The sequence below is a fragment of the Cinclus cinclus genome, chromosome 14 (genome assembly GCF_963662255.1).
Source record: "Cinclus cinclus chromosome 14, bCinCin1.1, whole genome shotgun sequence".
Lineage (NCBI taxonomy): Eukaryota > Metazoa > Chordata > Aves > Passeriformes > Cinclidae > Cinclus > Cinclus cinclus.
In genome coordinates this window covers 19,422,172-19,442,823 of record NC_085059.1, presented here as the reverse complement: position 1 = coordinate 19,442,823, position 20,652 = coordinate 19,422,172, and the positions used below count along the sequence as shown (strand labels likewise).

The window sequence follows — 20,652 nt, the reverse complement described above, 5'->3', positions numbered from 1 at the left end:
GAGTTTCAAAGCCAGGCCAGCACCCAAACCCACCGAGGGAAGGACAAAACATTAAATTTCTAAATGAAAGGAGGGGGACGGGGCTGTTTGCAGGGTGGGTGATGCCCATGGAGACACGAGCTGGTTGAGGGAGGTCAGTGGCCCCACCAGAGCCAGCACTGCCGTGCTTTCCTGGGTGGGTTTATCACTTGGCCAACACCCCAGTTGTCCCCTCACTCTGCTGACACTCTTCCTTCTCTTTTTCAGGGAGCCCATTGGAAAGAAGAGGTCTGGTAAGGACTCTTTTCCTCTTTGCTGGTTACACAAACTCCTCCTTCACCCCGAGCTGAGGTGCCAGCCCCTGCTCTGCTCCCCTGTGGGGCTCCCCAGCACAGTGACCCCTTCCATCCTCTGGGATTTCACTGCAGCCTCCAGTCCCCCATCCCATATCCCCTGAGCTCTGTGGTGCTCCCCAAGGTGGGTCAAGCCCTCAGCACTGCCCTGGCCTCCCCCTCCACCCCTCGAGGTGTTGTAAGCACTGCTGTACCCCCCCAGTCCCACCCTCCCTGCCTCATGCCTTGTCTCCCAATGTCCTTTTGTTCCTCATCAGGGATTATCCAGAGAACAGCCTCTTTCCTGCACAGAGGTACTAACAGCTGCTCCTGCCCTCGCTCTGCTCTGCCTTTCTCTGGGGTCACCTGCTCAGCTGGGCTGGGGCAAGAAGCTTGTCACCCTTGCCACAAGCTGTCACGTCCCCGGTGGCTTTCTGTGGTGGCTGGTGGCACAGGGGCTGGGGCTTGGCTCTTGGTGCAGCCCCACGTGTAGGGGATGTGCCCCGGCTCCTGCTGAAGGTCTTGCAGAGGTGGGGATGCCAAATTTCAGGGGTGCGGAGGAATGTCTGAGCTGCCTGGGGGGCAGAGTGGGGCTGGAAGTGTCCCCGTGCAGCAGGATGTTCACCTTGGCATCAGCTGGGAGCCCTGGGGAAGGTGGTTGGGTCTGGGGTGCTCTACCCTTGCTCTTCAGGAGTGGGGGACATCTCTGAAAGACCTCCTTGTTGGTGTGGTTTAGTGTTATTTGAGCTTCCCAAAAAGAGCAGGAGAGAGGAGTGGAAGAGCCTTTGATCAGTGGGTTAAGGAGATATCTTTCAGCTGCTGGAGCTGCAGAAGGTATCAAAATGATGTGAAGTTCTTTGGGAAGGAAGGTCTGAGCTTTGGCTGCATGGAGATTCTGCTGACATCAGTGGTGGAAAGGATTTTGGCCAGAGAATTGGCACTGCCATCACCTGTGTGAGCAAACTCACCTGTAGGTGAGTGGGTTCCTCTTGCGGGAGAGAGGAGAGGCACAGGAGGGGCTCAGAGACCTGATTCCATTTCCTCTCCCAAAGGAGCTGCAGGTCATCCCTCCTCCAGGAGCTGATGGTGTCCCAGTGTCTTCTCTGACACTGGGTGCAGATGGGAAGCTCTGATGGTGGTGGTGGCTCCTGGTTTTGATCTGTTCTCATGGGCTGAGTGCTTTCCTGGGGGACTCACAGGGTTTTACCAGGATGGTTTAAAACTTTGGACAGCATTTTCTGCTCAGTCTCTGGCTGCTCTCTGTCCAAGCAGGACATTGGGATGATTTTCAAGCTCTCAAACACAATGGTAAATTAAAGAAAACCTGGCTCTGTTCTGAGGTGCTGGGGACAAGAGAAGGGAAAGCCTCTCTAGGGTTGAGAAGAAGAAAATTTCTGCTGCGTGACTTAGTTCAATGAGGGCAAAATTCAGTTTAAGGCCCCTGCCTGTTAGAGAAACAGGAGTTCTCCATTGAGGAGGATCTGCTGTTCTGCCCCTGGCAGCAGCCACTAGGTAAAGGTGTTTGTTCTCAGTAACATCACACAGGGTTGATGCCTCGTGCCAGACATGTTCAGAGATTCATCTCACTGTCTTGCATTTCCTGGCAGCAGAAACAGAATTTTGTTCAGCTGCTGTCACCCCAACTCCTTGTATACCTTGAGGAAATCCCTGGTGGTTCACTGGGTCCTCAAGCCAGGCCTGCTTTGGGGTAGCAAATGTGCAGCAAGGCACACAAAAATACTCCTTCAATCCAGGATGTCCCCGAGGAGGGGTCATGCAACAGCTGCTAACAAACAAAAATCATGAGGATTTTGCCAAAAGCAATTTCCCAATTGCCAGAAAGGGGGGGGTGAACTGCTCTTGAGTGGAGTTGGAGTGAGCTCTGAGGTCCTGGCAGCAGCAAGCTGGGCTTGGAAATGGGATTTGAGCAAACACTGGGATGCAGAGTGGGTTAAAGTGCTCCTGTGGTGACCACGAGACTCAGATGACATTTGGAGTTTCGAGGAGGTCCCGGTGCATGTGAGCACTGGAAATAAAATCTGCTTTCTTTGCTTAGTTTTTTTTACCATCATTTGTAGTCCCACCTGGCTGAGGCTGAGGCGTGGGCTCTGCACAGCCTGCAGCTTGCAGGGGGTGGATCATTCCCCAGACTTTGGGGCTCTGCCTTGGCCACTGATTTAGGCACGTCTAAAAGTAGTCATCCCATCAGTCCCCGAGACTGTTCTGAGCTTTTCTGTTCTCTCAGCCTCTCACAGTTCCACAGAAAGCACAGATGGAGAGCCACGGGTTCGTGCAAGCGAGCCTGGAACTGCCTCCAGAGTTTATATTTGGGTGGAGCTGCCCAAGGAGGCTGGCAGAGACCTCAAATGCCCCTTTGCCAGTTTGGTTTTAGCTGCTTTCTTTTGTGCCCACGTCCTTTTTGCTGTGGAATGTCCCTGCAATGGCAGAGACCCCAGACTGCTTTGAGGAGAGGCAGTGAAAACACAGCAGCCATAGAGGAGCTTTCTGAAACTCCACTGGTGGGTGGTATTTCCATGTGATTGTTTTCCAGATTCTGGAAGAATCCCTGGGGAGATGAGAGGGTTTGCAAAGAATTCAGCAGATTTTTCAGTGGCCGTTTCACTGAGAAATGAGAGCAGGAGGAATATCCCCCTTGCAGTAGTGATCATCCCACACTCCTCAGGTCTGGAAGGAGAGGGGCTGTCCTGAGAGCTCTGACTCTGACCCACACAGGCAGAAGAGGAAGGGACTTTATCCAGAAAATGACATTTCTGGGAGATGCATTAGGGAAAGGCTGCAGTGTGCAACAGGCTTCAAACCCAAATACCTGTGTCCCTAATTCAGTGCTGAGCTCTTTGTTTCCCTCTGGGAACACCCATGTCCAAGCTCTGTCACAAGTTCCTCACTTTTGGCACTTGCAAAGCCAGAAGCTGGATAGGCTGGAAACACCACAAGCAACCCCGTATCTGTGAGATTTCTTTTCCTTCTGGGTTTGTACATCTCAACCCCTGGGTGAAAGGCCAAACAAAACCTGCAAGGATTTTTGGGGTGGCTGAGAGCCAGGCCACTGCTCTGAGCAGTCCTGGAGTTGGCTCTGGGATGTGCTGAGTGTCTCTCCTGCATCCAGGGTGAGCATCACTTCTGCAAGCCCAGCCCAAGGGCCTCAGTGCTCCCTTGTCTCGATGGATTCCCCTTTCCTAGGCCACCTTTGTGCCACCGTCACAGCTGAGGATGCAGAACTGTGCTCCTGCCTGAGCTGTCTGTAAGCCCCCTCTCCTGTGGGACGAATTCCTCCTCCCCTCCCCAGCTGCAGAGCTTTGGTGCTGTCTCCCATCTCCCTGGGAAGCTTTACACCCTTGCTATTTTTGAGGATCCCAAGTCTGGCTGTGTTCAGGGTGTTGGATGTGTGCTCAGGATGCTGTTGCTCACTCCAGGGTGTGTTTTTGTGGTTGAGGATGATTAGGCCAGGTGAAGATGCTCCCGAAATGAACGCCTACCTCTTCCTCCAAGCTCAGTTTACCACTTCCCTTGCTGGTTTAATGGGTACATTGGAGGATCCAGAATTGGCTGCAGAAACTACAAATAGCCTCAGAAGCAAGGGTGTAATTGCAGCCAGAGAGGCACAAAGGGGAGTACTTATCTCTTCCTACAGTTGTTATTCTTCTCTCAGGGGCTGGTAGATCCTCGGATCCTTTAAGCACAAACCTTTAATTGGGCTGCTGGAACAGATAGTCCCAGCATCCACCATTCACATCGGAGGGCTATTTTTAACTCTGTCTGCTGCCCCACCTCGGGGTTTTGGTGTGGAGGAAGCTTCCATGAGCAGGAACAGATCCTGTGTACTTGGCCAGCTCACCTGGAGCTCTGCAGAGTGCTGTTTATAGCAGATGGACACAGACAATTCCCTTCTTTTCCTTTAAATAACACTGTCCTGCAGGCACGTGCTTCATTTAAATTTTGCTTTTGGTCTGGCGTTCTCAGAAGCAGCTGGGAGAGGCTGTGACCTGTTGTGAACACAACTTCCCCAGGAGAACACCCTGGGAATCCTGGGGACCTGCTAGAGCTTGTCCTTCAGGATGAGGATGGCACCTTAGGTTTCCCACGCCCCGAAATAGGTTCTCCCGTAGGAAACACCTCTGATGTGACTGGAGAGCACCTGGTGCAGGTGTATTTGCCATGGAAACTCATTCCTGGTATGAGTCTGAAGTTCTTTGCTGCATTTCACCCAAGGAACCACCTCTCTCTGGGGAATTTCTTGGAGAATGGGAGGGGATTGTCCTGTATTTCTGCTGCGCCTGGCCCAGATGTGATTTCTGCCCTGCCAAAACTTGAGACTCAGAGTAAACACGGGCCCTGTAAACTCAACACCTGCAATCAGGAATGTGATTCTTTAGTGTCACTTATGCTGTAGTAATGAACACTTTCCTATTTCCAAAGCACTTTTCAAATATTAATTAACCCTTACCACACCCAGGAGACTGGAATAATGTAACAGTGTCTTCCTTGGCAGGTTGGGAAACTGCAAGGCAGAGGTTTGGGTCAGGAAGATCCACAAACACCAGAGGTTTATGTCCAAAAAGGAGACAATGGAACTTTAATTGAATTAAGGGAGATTCCACTGGGGCACGCGCCCATGGATTTTTTCCCTCTCGAGGTTTTTGAGGATGCAGCTTCCTTTTCAAACTCCCAGCCACAAGGTGCCCCCTTCCTTTCCCCATTGCTGAGGTAACAGGAAGGTGCAGCTTTCATGAACTACCTTCCACATATCCCTCCTCGAGTGTCATTTTACCCCAAAATTCAGAAGTTCAGCCTTGTGGAGCCAAACTCTCTGGGGTCTGCAACCAACCTGCTGCCCAAAGTCAGCAGAGACACTGAGACCCATTTCAAAGATGTTAACGCCTATCCCTTCACGCATCTAATTGTTTGTAAAGACATTTAGCTTTCATCCGGGTGGAGGGGAGTCCTGGACAAGGTTGGAGTTTTTTGAGACTTTTTGTGCTTCTTGGAGGTTTTTGGAGGAAGTGCTGTTGTGCTCTGGGTACCTGAGTGCCCCATGGCTGGTTCATGGGGGATGTAACCGAGGGAGCACAGGGCACTGGCAGTGTCCTGCCAAGCCCTGGTGCTCCGTGGGCTCCCTGGCACGTGGGGAAAGTGCTCTTTGTAGGGGACACTCGTGTTTGTGGGGTGCTGACAGATGTAAACAGGGAGTTCTGCTGCAGTGCTACCCCAGCGGGCAGTGCCAGGCCAGGGGGATCCCTGTCCAGAGCTGTGTCCTAAAGGAAAACGTGCTGCAAAGCACAAACCGGGCACCAGGCTGGCCCTGCTCCCCTCCAGTGCCAGCAGGGGCTGGAATGGTCCCGTGTGTCCCGATTATCCCGTAGTGCTCCCGGTGTAGTGATTATTCTGCAGTGCTCCCGGTGTCCTGGTTTATCCTACAGTGCACACAGTTATCCTACAGTGCTCCCAGTTATCCTACAGTGCTCCCGGGTATATTACAGTGCTCCCAGTTATCCTACAGTGCTCCCAGTTATCCTACAGTGCTCCCGGGTATATTACAGTGCTCCCAGTTATCCTACAGTGCTCCCAGTTATCCTACAGTGCTCCCGGGTATATTACAGTGCTCCCAGTTATCCTACAGTGCTCCCGGGTATCCTACAGTGCTCCCGGTTATCCTACAGTGCTCTTGGTGTCCCCGTTACCCTACAATGCTCCCAGTTATCCTACAGTTCTCCCGGGTATCCTACAGTGCTCCCAGATATCCTGCAGTGCTCCCGGTTATCCCGCAGTTCTCCCGGTATCCCAGTCCTGTCCTGCAGCGCTCCCAGTATCCCGGTTTTCCTGTAGCTCTGTTATCCTGACCGTATCCCGCAGTTCTTCCGGTGTCCCAGCTTTATCCCACACTTCTCCCGGTTATCCCAGGGTTATCCCAGGGTTATCCCAGGGTTATCCCGGCTTATCCCGCAGTGCCACCTGCCGCCGGTCCGGCTCCATTCCCCGGCGATCCCGCAGCTCCCGGCTCTCCTCTTTCTGGCCACAGGAACGCTTTGTTCCCGCTGTGTTCTGCCCTCTCTGTTCCTCCTCCTCGGGATATTTTTTTCCCCTTCTTCCCGAGGAAACTGGGATGTGCAGCAGGAGGGAGCAGGGGGCTCCGTGAGGACAGGGGATGCTGCCCTGTCCTACAAACACTCCCAGCGGGGTTCTTCAGCCCAGCAGAACCCACGGCAAGCTCTGTGTTTTGGGGCAGCTGATGCGCACAGGAGAGTGCCCAAAACCCCAGGCAGGTCCAGGCTGCTGCGGGGTGGTGGCTGGTGGAGGTTGCTTGGATGGCTGTGGTGTGCAGCAGCAGAAGGTCTCACCTGGCTGTCCCCATCTCACCTGGCTGCTGGTTTGATCTCTGTCCCACTCACCGTGCCCCAGTGTCACCCCTGTCACACCCCGGGGTGTGTCCTGGAGCTGCTGGGTGGCGGTGGCCGTGCCCTGGGGACGGTGCTGACCTGGCACACGGGTCGGTTCTTGTCCCCCCCCGTGCAGGAGCTGACTGTGCCTCGGCAGAGCCCCTGGTGCTGGAGCAGTATGTCGTGGTGGCCGACTACCAGAAGCAGGAGAGCTCGGAGATCAGCCTGTGCGTGGGCCAGGTGGTGGATATCATTGAGAAGAACGAATCAGGTACAGGGAGCTGGGATCCTCGCAGGGTTCCAGGAGCAGTCCTGTGTTGTCAGCGTTTTCCTTATGCCAATCATTCCCCAGGAATGCCGTGGGCACGGTGAGCTGAGGTGTGATGTGGAAGAAGCAGCTTTGGTCTGTGAGTGTGGATGAGGCTTCAGGGCTCTCTCCAAGGGCTGATTTTCCCCCGTGCTGAGTGCCCAGCGCCTTCCACCTTTCTCAATCTCTACTTAGTGTTGAAAGTCTTGGCTGATGTGTCCTGAGGACAAATCACTGTCCTCCGTCACTGTTTTTACTGACAGACAGGGACGCTCCCGTCGTGTCCCCTTGGTGCATTCACAATTCCTGTGCGCAGCAGCCGAGCTCTTCTCTTGCTTCAAAACTTAAACCTGCTCTTGCCCTCTGCAAAAGGACTGAGCCATGCCGTGGACCCAGCTTCTGGAGCTTGTGGAGAACTGAATCCCTGAAGCTTACAGAAGATGCTTTTAGGGGGGAGTTAAACCAAGAAAAAAATAGACTTTCTATTTTGGAGAGCTGATCCCCAGAGGATCAGTTGCACCAGCAGCTCTGTTTGAGGACGAGAGAAGTAAAAGCAACCCTGAAGCAAACAAAACGATTAGCACAGCCAGCTCAAAAACTGTTGAAAATAATTTCTTTATCAAAGGTCAGCCCTGCCTTTCCCTCCCATGCAGGTAGCTGATTCCCTCCCTGACAATCTAGTTGTCTTTCTAAATGACTCACTGGGGGGATTCTGAGGGTAATACCCGGTCTTTATTTCCCCCCTAAAGACACAAATTGTGCTTTTAATAACGAGCAGCAAGCCTTGGTTTTGATTGAGCACACGGTGGGGGGGGCCCAGAATTGCTTGTGGCCTCTCTGGAGCTGGCTGGGCTTCCACTGGGAGAGCTGATGTTTTAAATCCTGCATTTGCTCCTAGCTTTTCAGTTTTGCTGTTTCCACAAATGTAAAGAAGGCGGGCACAGCAGGACTCAGCTATCGATTCACACACAGGGTATTCATCTCTGCTAATTAGCCCAGGCTTGCTGACCCACACTGAGGGAAAATGAACCATAAAGGGGCAGAAAAAAACAAAAGCAAATGCAGTGGCTGGAGCCATTCAGCTCTCAGAGCCTCTCCTGGTTTTCCTGGGGAAGGAATTGTAGTTCTAGATGTCACTCAGCTGTTCTCCTGTGCTTGGCTCTGTTGCTTTGGGGTCACCCCAGCTTCCTATGGAGATGCAAGAAGGGGGTCACAGCCCCCCAGACACATGGTTTGGAGGGAGGGAGGGAGGGAGGGAGGGAGTTTCTGGCTGGCGTATGCCCTTAGCTGAGGTTCCTGCTGTTTTCTCCTCAGGCTGGTGGTTTGTGAGCACGCTGGAGGAGCAAGGCTGGGTGCCAGCAACCTGCCTGGAGGCCCAGGATGGAGTCCAGGATGAGTTCTCCATGCAGCCTGATGAAGGTAAGAAGCTGCTGGAGGCATCTGCCCCAGTTTCCTCTGCTGGGAGCACTGCACCACCCTCCCTGAATGGGGCAGGGCATGAGCCAGGGGGAGGAAACACCCAGGAGCAAAACCTGGGGGAAGGGATGAAATCCCAGGAATGGTCCTGCCTGCCCGGGGCTGCAGCAGGGCTGGGGCAGCTGGCGTGTCCACTGGCCTTTCTTCTCCTCCAAGGAGTGCTCACCCAGTGCCTCCTCTTGGCCCAGGGAGCTGTTTTACCTGCCCTGGATGGAGGAGGAGCAAAGCCCAGCTCCTTGGGCAATGCATGTGACCTCAACACGTGCAGAACAAAGAGACCAGAATGAGGGAATAGCGAGGTTCCAGCCTGTCCTTGGAGCAAACCCAAAGTGTTCCTGCATAACACATCCTTCCCAGTGTCTCTGGGTGCCCAAAGCAGAGCAGTAGCTGGCTCAGCCCCTCGACTGGGCAGCTGGAGGTGGAGGGGGGCTCAGCCTGGGGAGGGTTCCAGGTGAGCAGAGTCTCTGTACCATTCTCTGGGTCAGTCCTGTCTCCTCCTGGAGCTGAAGTGCCACCTCCTTACATCCTCTCTTGTCCTTCTCCTGCTTCCCCACCATGCTGTTCCCAGTGCCATGGAGGTACTGGTCTCTGCCCAGGCACCTTGGCCGCCGCCGGACCCTTGGGGACTTGTACACCAGTGGATGGGGTCAAGGTGCACCACACAGAGACTTCCTTGTGCTTGGAGCCTTGTGTGCATGTTGGTTTGCTGTGCATGTGTCAGCCCTCAGTGTGCCCCCCCTGAGGTCCCTCGTGTGCACATCCCTCTCCTCTCTCACCTGTTCCTTCTCATGTTTGGTTTCGGGCTCAGAAACTGCAGTTCCTGCTTTTCCCCAGCAGAATTCTGCCTTAATTCCTGGACTAACCATGAACCCTGGGATTGGTACCTCAAAGTGGGGTCAGGAGGAGAATGTCTTGCTGGATGTGTACAGGGCATTCTCTCTACTTGGTCTCCTCTGCATGAAAAATCAGACCCTTCCAGTGCTGTGCCACTCCCAGAAGACAAATCCAGGAAACCCTCATGGTGGGGATGTCCAGACAGGTGGATTCTGGAGGCAGATTTTCCCCCAGATTTCTTCACCCTGTTGTGGCACTGCTCAAGCACAGGCAATTATTCCTCTGTGTTTCTTCCAGAGAGGAAGCTGAGGGAGAGTGGAGGATGGATGGACCCATTTGTCTGACATGTCTGCATGGCTTTCAGGATGTTTCTCCTTCCTCCTGAGGGGAAGAACATCTCCATCCCTGCTAAACATCCCTTGTTCTGGTGCACAGGACATCAGGCTCTTCTCCAGGCTCCCCACATGGCTTTGACCATTGTGCTGGGGGTTAAATGGTGAAGTTCCTGCAGATCTGCTGCTTGGAGCAGTTTGAGGACACCTCTGTGGGCATGGGGTTGCCCCCTCATGCCTGTGGGATTCCTCTCCCCTTCCAGAGGACAGTTCCTCTTTAAAGACTCTGAGAAAGAAATCTGAGCTGAAATGGATGCATGGAAGAGCTTCTGTGATGAGTTGTGAAAAGTCTTTAGTCCTAAGGGAAAGGAGAAACTGTTTTAGAGAACTTCTTGGGCCAGAGTGGCTCTCCAAAGTTTACATTTCCAAATACATTTCACTGTCATTTCCCTTTGAATGGTCATGCATCTCTGTGTGCTTGCACCTGAATTACAAGAATTATCATTTGTGTGAAGCACTTCATAGCCATTTTTGCGGCTGAGGCCAGGTTTCCATCAAACAGCTCCTCCCTGAAACTTCTCTTTCTTTCCAACAGAGGAGAAGTACACGGTTATTTACCCCTACACTGCAAGAGACCAGGATGAGATGAACCTGGACAAAGGTGCTGTGGTAGTGGTGATCCAGAAGAACCTGGAGGGCTGGTGGAAAATCAGGTACTGTCCCAGGCACTGCAGCTGGGGCTGTGGGATGTCCAGTCCCAAGGCAAATCTGTGATCTGGGGAGGGCAGACTACCAGAAATTATTTCTCTCCATCCTGACAGATTTGATGTTCAAGCATAGCTTTGGTTGAAAAATCTTTGAAATGCCCTGATTTCCAGTGCTGGGAGGTGGATGTGTCCTCCAGCAGTGCCAGGGTGTGAGAGCATTACTGGGGTGTCATATCCTGCTGATGGGAAAAGCCACCAATGTCCCAGGGCAGGCTGGATCCCCTGGCTCTGGCTGGAGGCTCCTGCAGGGAATGGCCAGGTCTGGGCCAGCTCTGCTGTGTGCAGGCTGTGCTGAGCCAAAAGCCCATCCTGAGCTGAGGGTTGTTTTCTACTGGAAGCTCATTTTCTCTTCTCTGTGGGACATATCTCTTCTCTTGCTCAGGGTGGGAGCACACACTGCAATTTTCTTAACCTTACACTGAACCCATGCTCCTGGCAGCAGCACAGCCCCAAAACACAACCATTGATGTTTGAAGCACAGGAGAGCTGCCCCAGGAGCTCGAAAGGCAATTACAGGCTCAGTGGTTGGTGCCATCTGAGCGAGGTGGCTGCAGCCCAGCCAGCTGGGAGAGTCTCTGCCGTGGCAGGGACACTGTGGATGTGGTTTTTCAATCAGGTCTGGGAGCTGGTTTCTCTCTTAAACAGATTTAGAGCAGGGAAAGGATCCAGGCTGCCAGCAGGGACGGGGCTTGTGTTCTCTCCAAAGACCAGGTACATCAATCCCAGCAGCAGCCCTCTGGTTTTTCCCTCCGCTTTCCCTGCCAGAGTCTTCATTCCTGAACTGGTGCCATTGCAGAGGTGAAAACTGGGTTTCACAGCTCTCCCAGCTTGTGTGGGAGCATTAGTCACCAGCGAGCTCTCCTGGTGCCGTGGAGAAGCTGGCAAGCTCCTGTTGCCAGAGCTGGCAGTGCCTTCAGCCAAGGTGTGTGCTGAGCTCTGGGCTCACATCCCTGGTGTGTCCCAGGGGCTCTGTGCAGTGACGCTGCTGTCCTTGCCTGTGGGAAGTAGAAAAAGTGGAAAACTCTCAAAAAGCTGTGGGAAAGCAAATCTCAGCATGGAAGAATGCAAGAGTGCTGAAGATTCAAGGACAAGAAGCAACAAGGCTATGAGCTGTGTAGAGATAGGCCTTAGGAATTGTCAAGGAAAATAGTAGAAATGTGCAAGTTTAATAATGAGCATCAATCCATTGTTTTTAAGCTATTACAAGCAAGCATTGTTCAAAGCAAGATGTACATGAAGCTTTAATAATTGGCTTAAGCAAATGCCTGTAAGATTTCAACAGTATCTCATTGGCTAAAAATCTTCTAGAAAGACTTTGTAACAAAGAGAATTTCGTCTGTTGTTGTCACGGTGAGGGCTTTTACCATCTCCTGGGTCTCACTCTGTAAAATGAGGCTGATGACACCAATAGAATAAAAGCTCTAAGGCTGCTCAACCTTCAGCTCCATCCCATTATTGCTGTATATATAATGTGTATAATATCATAATAACACATCCAACACTTGCCCCCACAGGTACCAGGGCCAGGAGGGCTGGGCCCCTGCCTCCTACCTCAGGAAAGGCAATGGAGATGTGTTCCCACCAAAGCTGGGCTCGGGCTCCTCGGCTCACTCGAGTGCCCTGGACCTGGATGGCATCTCCAGGCAGCAGGGGCTGGCCAGCAGGGACAAGGACGGGCTGGGGGGCCAGAGGGACGGGAGGCTCGAGAGCCGACCCCTGCCCAGCGCCGACATCCGACGCAGTAAGTGCTGGGCAGGATCAGGAGAGCTCCAAACACAGCCCCGGGTGGGCTCCAAACACAGCCTCGGGTGGGCTCCAAACACAGCCCCGGGTGGGCTCCAAACACAGCCCCAGGTGGGCTCTAAACACAGCCTCAGGTGGGCTCTAAACACAGCCTCAGGTGGGCTCCAGACAGTATTCTGGTGAGCTGATGGGTTCTGGGCTGATGGGATCAGGATTCTGATGGGTTCCTCCTTCGGGTTCCTTTCCCCTGGGATAGGTTTAGTCCTTGCCTTTCTGTTTTGTCTCTCACTTGTCTTTCATGAACATGTGCTCAAAAGCCAGAAACTCAACAGCATCTGGAATTCTTCCTCCACAGAGTCACCAAAGATGAGGCAGAGGCCACCTCCTCGCCGGGACCTCACCATAGTGAGTGCCAGCTGGTGTGGGAGGGCAGCAGGGGCACAGGGGGAGGGAGGGGAGCACTGCAAGGAGCTCTGGTCACTGGTTGGGATCTTGTCCCCGTGCCTGGATGCGGTGTCACACCTGCTGTACAAACACACTGATGGGTTTTCTGTTTTCCTGTCACAGCCCCGTGGTTTGAACCTGCCCAAGCCCCCTGTCCCCCCTCAAGTGGAAGAGGAGTATTACACCATCGCTGACTTCCAGACCACCATCCCTGATGGCATCAGCTTCCAGGCTGGAATGAAAGTAGAGGTGAGACTGTCACCTTCCCTTCACACATCTTCACTTCAGTGCTCCTGGCTCCCATTGCCCTGGGACCTGCTTCAGGCAGGAGCTCCCCTTCCAGGCCAGGGAGATCTGCTCCCCATGGTGCTCTGGGTGCAAGCCGGGCATGGCTTTATCTCTGTTAACATTCCAGACCCTGAGAATGGGATAAAAGCCTGTAGGAGCTTTGGCCCCACACCGTTCTTTGTGGCCTTCTGTCCCCCCAAGTGTGAGTGCTCTGTTTGAACAGATAGAAAACAAACCCACACCACAAACGGGGTTAGAGGTGAGAGCTTTTCCTCTTAGTTAGGCCAGGTGTAAAGTTAAAAGCCCTTCCAAAATTCCTGGCACACCCTCTTTGCTGGCAGAACCCCTCCTGCAGATGGGACTTTGCTTCCTCCGTGTCCTGATGCGATTTACGCCTCTCTAAGAGGATTTTTCCTTCAGGGCTGCCCCGCTGAGCCCCTGGCAGGCCCCTGCCCCGCTCCGGGAGCTGCAGGGATGTTGGGCAGTGTGGGATCCACAAGGGATGTGCCGGTTCATTGCTCCAACAGTGCCACGCTGTGGCCACCGCCAGCACCCGGCACCCTGCTCGGGAGGGACAGAGACGGCTCAGCAGCTCTTCTTCATCCCTCTTCCTCCCCTGGCAGCCAGGACCAGGTGCCCCTCCCCTTAGAATGCCATTCCTGGGATTCCATGGCTTTTGGCTGGAGCAGCCATGTGTCACCCTGCCATCATTTCCAAGACCCTCGAGTGCAGAGCAGCTGTCTGAGGTCCCCTTTCTCCCCTGGCAGGTAATTGAGAAGAACCTGAGTGGCTGGTGGTACATCCAGATCGAGGAGAAGGAAGGCTGGGCCCCTGCCACCTTCATTGATAAATACAAGAAAACCAGCAACGCCTCCAGGCCCAATTTCCTGGCTCCCCTTCCCAATGAGATGGCCCAGCTGCGGCTCGGTGACACCGATGGCAGTGCCAGCGAGGAGGGGACAGGGCCCTGCCGACCTCTGCCAGAGGCTCCTCCCAATGGCATGGACTGTGCTGGGAGGTGGAGCAAGGACTGGAAGGGGAAGGAGGCTCCTGACAGCGGGGACCTGTCCTTCGTAGCCGGGGGCTACGAGGAGATCTCGGACCACGACACGGAGGAGAAGCCCAGCCTTCCGCCCAGGAAGGAATCCATCATTAAATCAGAAGGAGAGTTACTAGAGAGGCAGAGACCTCCCCCCAAGCCCCCAGGCATGATTTTGCCCATGATCCCACCCAAGCAGTCGGCAGCCCCAAAGGACAGCAAGAAGCCAGAGCTCAAACCGGAGAAGGGCAAACTCTTCCAGCTGAAAAACGAAATGGGGCTGGAATGTGGACACAAGGTGTCGGCCAAGGAGGTGAAGAAGCCAAACCTCCGGCCCATTGTCAAGCCAACCAAGCCAAAAGCTGAGCCTGTGGAGGACAAACCTGAGCCCATCACCCAGAACCCGTTCTTGAAGTCAAGACCTCAGGTCAGGCCAAAACCCTCTGCGTCCCCCCGGACTGACCCGCCCCCAGCCGATGACAGACTGGACATTTGCAGCCTGCGGAGCAAGCTGAGACCTGCCAAATGCCCAGAGAAGCCCTTGGAGCAGGACCCTGCTGCTGGGGAAGGCTCCTTCAGCAATGCCACGGTCTCTTCGGAGCCTTGCGCGAGGTTCCCGGAGCGGCCGGGCATGGAGAGCAAAGCCCTGCCCAAGCTGGACAGTGCTCCCAGAGAGGCACTGCCCAAATCTCCCCTGGGCCCAGCAAGCCCCCCCTGTGCCAGGGACGCCCCTCTGCAGCGCCCCATGGTGCCACCTCGCAGGCCACCCCCTCCCAAAAAGATTGGGGCTCCTGTTTCCATCCCCACCGAGCCCAGGACCCCGGCACGGGAACCTCCCGAGATCAGACCCTCTGCAGTGCCAGGGAGGCCCATGCTGGTCCCTCCCAAAGCCAAACCCTTCCTCTCTGCCTCCATGCAAGACGAAGCCAAAGCCAGAAGCAGCATGAACCCAAAGGTCATCTCCAAACCCGTGGAGAGAGGAGAGGCCAAGGAGAGAACCTCAACCCCCATCTCCAGCCAGGACATCTCCAGGGAAGCTCTCTACGTGGCAGTGGCGGATTTTGAAGGTGACGAGGAGACCAACAGCTTCAGAGAAGGGACTTTGTTTGAAGTTCGTGAGAAGAACAGCAGTGGCTGGTGGTTCTGCAAGGTCCTGGCTGGGGGGCCGTGCTGGGAGGGCTGGATCCCTTCCAATTACCTGCGGAAAAAGCCGTAGCCACTCCTCAGCCTGCACACATGGAGGCTCCCTGGTCTCTCACCTGAGTATTTAATGAGCAGATTAATTTATAGTTTTCTGTAAGGGTGGCTTTAAAAGAAAAGATAATAATTGAGATCCCCACGCCTCCCAGCAGCAGCTGGAGGAAGCAGCTCAGCCTCCCTTCCCCACCCTTGTGCTCCCACCCATCCTCCTCCTCACATTCCCCAAAGGACTTGGGCCCCTGTGGTTCTCTGTGACCTCGAGTGATGTTTTGCCACCTCTGTGGTGAATTGGAGAGAAATCGAGCAGCAGGCAGGTGGAATGGTAGCAATGAAGGAAATCACAGAAGGATTTGCCTTTCCCTGAAGCTCAGGGTCACAGTCAAGAGTTGCAGGGCACGTTGCTTAGCCCAGGGGTGTAGCAGAGCCACGGGGAATGTGGCAAAAAGGAGGAATGATCCCTGAGAACAGGTTCCTGTAGCTCTGTCTCTTGTTAAGGGCTGTGCCTGCACAGGGATCATCTCTTGGTCCTTCCCTGCTCTACAATGACAAGTGTTAACTTCAACATCCTCCTGGTGGAAAAAAAAAAATAGGGAAAATCCACCCTCATTTAACAGCTCCTGTCTGTGCTGGTCCAGGACAGCTCTCAGGCTTCTCCCCTGCAGTACTGCAACCAAACATCAGAGGGGTTTTGCTTCCGGAGCTGAGGAATTCTATGCAAAGCACAGAGGACCAGAACAACCCCAGAAACGCTGGAAAAAGGATGCTTTGCTCTCCTCCCCACACAGACTGCCCTCCCTGTTGGACTAGGAGGGGATCACCCCTTCCAGGACCCACTGAGCTCCCCAGGCTGGGGGCAGCAGCCAGGAGCCGGGTCCTTCCCTCGGTGCTGATATTATCAAGTGCAATCCAGAATGGGGGAGCTCAGCTCCTCGGCACCACCAGTTCTGAGGCGTGCCTGGTGCTCAGGGGCTCCCCCACCTACCTGTCCTCCAGGTACTTGCATTTCTGGGGGCCAGGCTGGCTTGGAGGGGCTTCTGGGCAAGCAGAGCCTGGGTTTTTTTCCACGCTGACATTCCTGCCTCACCCTCAGTGCTGCTTCTCCCAGCAGGAGGATGAGCGTGGATGAGCTGTTGCTCCCTGGTGCTGCTTTCTTCCTTTCTGTCCTTGGCTATTTGCAGCTTCAGGGCCACATTTCTCTCCAGAAGAGCTTTAAACCTGGATGTCTGTGGGTTTCACAGAGTCACTGAATTGTTGGGGCTGGAAGGGACCTCTGGAGATCATCCAGTCCAACCCCCTCTGCCAAGGCAAGGTCAGGTTTGGTGTTGACCAAGCCCTGTTACCCTCTCTGGTCTAATTACAAAGGTGAGCAATGCAGCCACATTGCTTTGCTGCTGAAAATAATGATAGTTTTCCCTCTCATTTGAGGCTGGCTGAATTGAAGGAGCATTCTCCACTCCTCCAGATGCTCACTTCCTTCTCTGTCCCATATTTTCCACCCTGGGAAGGTGGAGTTGAAGATCCCTCTGTCTGCACACAGAAGAAAACTGTGCTGCCTCTGGCCAGGATTATTCTGGGAGGGCAATAGGGCAGTTTGATCTGATAAAAAAATCCTCACCATCCTCACATCCAGAAGCCTCAAAATTCATTTTTAGCCGTGGGAACTCACGAACCCCAGTGTGTGGCTGATTCCTCTCCCTCCCACCTGTGGTTTTCACCGGTGGCACATCAGCCCCTCATGGGGCTGACTCACCTGAGCTGGCAAAAAACAACGAATTTGCAACCCAGTGCAAAAACAGAGCTCCTTGCTGGCACGTCGGGAGCTGTTGATGTGCTCCCGGGAGAGCTGCACGGTGGGTTGAGACACAGCTGCCTTTGCTCCAATCAATCCCTTCTGCTTTGGGAAGGAGTGGAGACAGGATGAGTTAAGCCAGAGCTGCTCCACAGCCAAATCCAGCTCCCAGGGTATCTGGGAAGGGGCTGGAGGTGTATCCCTGCTCTTGACACAAGGGTGGAAGGGCTGTGTGTCCTTTCCCCGGGCACTGTGTCCTTGCTCTGCCTCTGCTGAACGTCCTTTCCCTCTCAGCTGTGTCTCAGTGACCTCTGTGCCCCGGCTCTCCTCAGAGAGGGCTGTGCTATTTGTGTGGCCTCTAAATGAGGGCTGTTCCCTCTCCCTTCCCAGCCTGAGCCTCGGAACTGGTCGTGCTCCATTTTCCTGACACAAGTACTGTATTTGTGGATTTGACAGGATCGCTCCCTTCTTCCCAAAGAGCTTCCAAGAGGGAGTGCCCCGCTGGGATCACCCTCAGGAGGTGCCCGCACCTGCAGCCTTACCCCTTTTTCCACTCTCCTGTCTGCCAAGGGGTCGTGGGCTGGCCAAACTCCTGTGGGGATGATGCCAGGAGCCACTGGGCTGGCAGGGCTTTGTCCCCCATCTGATTTGTGCCCCTCAAGCCAGGCTGCCTCTCCTCCCTCAACCTCCCTGCCTACCTCGTGAGGAGGAGGAGGGTGACCAAAAGCACCCCAAACTCGGGGGTAGCCCTCCACCAGCCACAGCCCAGCCTCCCAGAGCAGCCCTGAGAGCAGGGGTTGTGGCAAGGGGGGGCACTGCTGTGGATTTGGGGACAGGCCAGGCTGGGCACATCGTGGGTGGGTGTCAGCCCTGCAGTGCCCAGCTCCTGCCAGGCTCCCAAAGCCCTTTGGTCTGTCCATGTGTCTGTGTACCATGTAATGTGTATAAATCTCCATTACTGGGGTGGGTGGGGGGCAGCAGAAGGTAGATGTAGCTGTGTCCATGCCCTGTCTATACCTTCACCTTTAAGGGATGGATTTTTTTTTTTTTTATTTTTTTTTTGGCTGGGTTTTGGGGTTGTTTTTGTTTTGTTTTTCTTTCATTTTCTTTTTTTTTTTCTTTCTTTTTTTTTTTTTTAAGAAATAAAAAGAAACTGCTTGACTGGTTTCAAGCACCCTGGTGAACCTGTGTGTATGGCTGGTGGAATTCTGGGCTGCAACTTGGGGTGCTGCTCTCATGTCCAGGGCTGGTTTGGGGAATGTCTGTCTGTCTGTCCATCCCGGCAGCTGTGGCAGGGAGGCTCAAGGGGAGCTCCTTGTGTCTTCCTTGGTGCCCAAACCTTCTATCCCAATAAATGTGACAGTGGAGTGTGGAAGTTTAAACCAGCAGAGTTTGGTGATTTTGGGGAGGTCCTGATGGCTTTGGGGGTTCTGAGTGGCCAGGGATCAGCTCTGGGGATAAAGTGAGGCAGCAGAGTGTCCAAAAAGGCATTTTGGCAGAAATTGTCAGGCTCCTTCAGCATCCAGAGCGAGTGAGGGGTTTGTGTGAACATCCAGCTCTGGCAGGGTGGAGTTGTGAATGAATTTTTCCACTCCACAAGAAGGAAAAAGGAAAAGGGAAAAGAGAAAAGGGAAAAGGAAAGAAGAAAGGGAAAATGGAAGGGGAAAAGAAAAGGGAAGAGGAAAAAGAGGAAGGAAACAGGAAAGGGGAAGAGGAAAGGAGGGAAGAAAAATGAAAAGGGAAAAGGGAAGAGGAAAAAGGAAAAGGGGAAGGAAACAGGAAAAGCAAAAGGAAAAAAAAAGAGAGAACAAAAAGGAAAAAAAAGAGAAGGGGAAAAGGAAAAGCATAAAAATAAAAATGAAAATCAGCCCTTCTGCTGTGTCTGCATCACCCCTAGCTGCCACAGCCCCAGCAGGGCACAGGAGGGGGCCAGGCTGGAGCTGCTTTGCCTGAGATTGGATAAGAAATGTGGGGCTCTTTATGAGGGCCACCAAACCCTTCCACCTCCGTAGCCCTGAAATACACCCCTGTCCCCCAAATTCCCAAAGATGTACAGGGTTAAATGAGCCAGCAAAGCCTCCCAGCCCGTGGAGGGAGTGAGCAGCCACTGGGCAGTGACTCCCAGGAGCAAAGCAAAGCTCAGGAAAGCTTTGTAAAGTGACTTTTTTAATACGATTTATTTATTTTGGAAGCCCCTGGCCCTCTGGATCAGTCTTGCCTCACTTTGCAAATCAAGGCTGTCTCACCCCCTCCCACCCAGCTCAAACTCTTTGAAGCACTCCAGAGCACTCTGTACAAGCCAGAGGTTTATTTGTTTCATAAACAAGTCAAATTATATTCATGGAAAACAAGTAAATGGACATAAGGAAAACACACAGCACCGAACACTATAGAGCACTGACATGTAGAGGTGCAGCTCCCTCCCTCGTGCGATGCCCTCCCTCCCCAGGCCCCCCAAAATTTTGCTTGAAAAGCCTAATACAGAGGTCCAAAATCTGATTCAGCTTCAACAAGATAATACAGGTCACATTATTGAATCATAAAGGTAACAACCAGAGAGGAACTGCCTAAGAAAGGGGCAGAGGTAAAAGAGTTCCCCCGTCTCTTTCCTTTCTTCCTTTTTTCATTTTTTGTTTCCTTAAATTTTCAAACAAAGGTTAAGGAGGAGAGGAGGGGAAATCCATGGAAATAAACACTTTTTCACTCATATATATATATATATATATATATATATATATATATATGTATATATATATATATATAAAGCAGGATTCTCAGTGAACACAAAACTCTATAAAACTACCATTGATCTGTGTTGGTTTTCTCCCCCATCTTTTTTTTTTTTTTCTTTTTAAAAGTTGCTTTAAAAAGGATAAAAAGTGCACAGACACCCTTATAAGGCACAAACAGATCTTCTGTACAAATCATATATCATTGGACTGTTTAAAAAAAATAGCAATACGAATAATAACAATGAAATCTGTAAGAGGCTACCTTTTCCTGGAAATATAATTTTTTTCAATTTTTTTTTTGAGGCCTATTTTGGAAAATTCCTGTTGTTCTTGGATAGGCAGGGCCACAAGTCTGCTCTCCCATCCCACTCGGTTCCCTTTCTGCCCCTTCTTGCAAACTGGTTTTGGCTGCTACAGCAAAAATTCAGCCTCTTCAACGTGTCCTGAACAGCTGCTGGGGTGGATTCGGTGTTTCTCCTTGCTGGCTTAAAAATACAAAACAGAGCTACACCAAAAATAAAAAACCCCACCCAGGCTGCACCCACCCTGCTGATGGAGGCACCAAGCAAAGGGCACCCCTGAATCTGGGACAGCAACCCCAAGGATGGCCCAGACCTGATCCAGGCTGGGCATTCCCACAGCTTTCCTTGAATTCCTCCCCATGGAAAGGCTTCTCACTGCTGGCAGTGCCCAGGCAGGTGCTGGCACATCCCTGGCACCCTTGGTGCTGTGCTCAGTGCCCATAGCTGGAGCTGGATCTGCCCACGTGGGGCTGGGAGATCCCTGGGAATGTAAAACCTGGGGTGAGAGGTGCAGAAAAGCTCCAGGTGCAGGGGATGTGCCCTGGCTCCTCCTCGGGGAAAGGTGGAAGGGAAAGGTGCAGTGGCTCTGCTGAGGGTGGTGGCACAGCCAGTGGCATCAGCCAGGGCTCCAAAAAGGGCTCTGCAAAGCTCGTGCCAGGGCCATGGCTCAGAGGTCCCGCTCCACAGCAGCCT

General features: G+C 53.2%; 1 protein-coding gene across 1 annotated transcript in view; it reads left to right on the top strand.

Moving 5' to 3' along the window:
* SH3PXD2B (SH3 and PX domains 2B) overlaps window positions 1-15,167 on the top strand; it is a 58,873-nt gene extending 43,706 nt beyond the window's left edge. Inside the window, exons 6-14 of the mRNA XM_062502090.1 lie at window positions 247-272; window positions 590-625; window positions 6,843-6,977; window positions 8,328-8,432; window positions 10,251-10,368; window positions 11,937-12,163; window positions 12,521-12,570; window positions 12,733-12,858; window positions 13,665-15,167. Coding sequence (XP_062358074.1) covers window positions 247-272; window positions 590-625; window positions 6,843-6,977; window positions 8,328-8,432; window positions 10,251-10,368; window positions 11,937-12,163; window positions 12,521-12,570; window positions 12,733-12,858; window positions 13,665-15,152 — 2,311 coding nt within the window. The 3' untranslated portion in view covers window positions 15,153-15,167. The remainder of the gene's footprint in view (window positions 1-246; window positions 273-589; window positions 626-6,842; window positions 6,978-8,327; window positions 8,433-10,250; window positions 10,369-11,936; window positions 12,164-12,520; window positions 12,571-12,732; window positions 12,859-13,664) is intronic.
* Window positions 15,168-20,652: the final 5,485 nt, after the last annotated feature.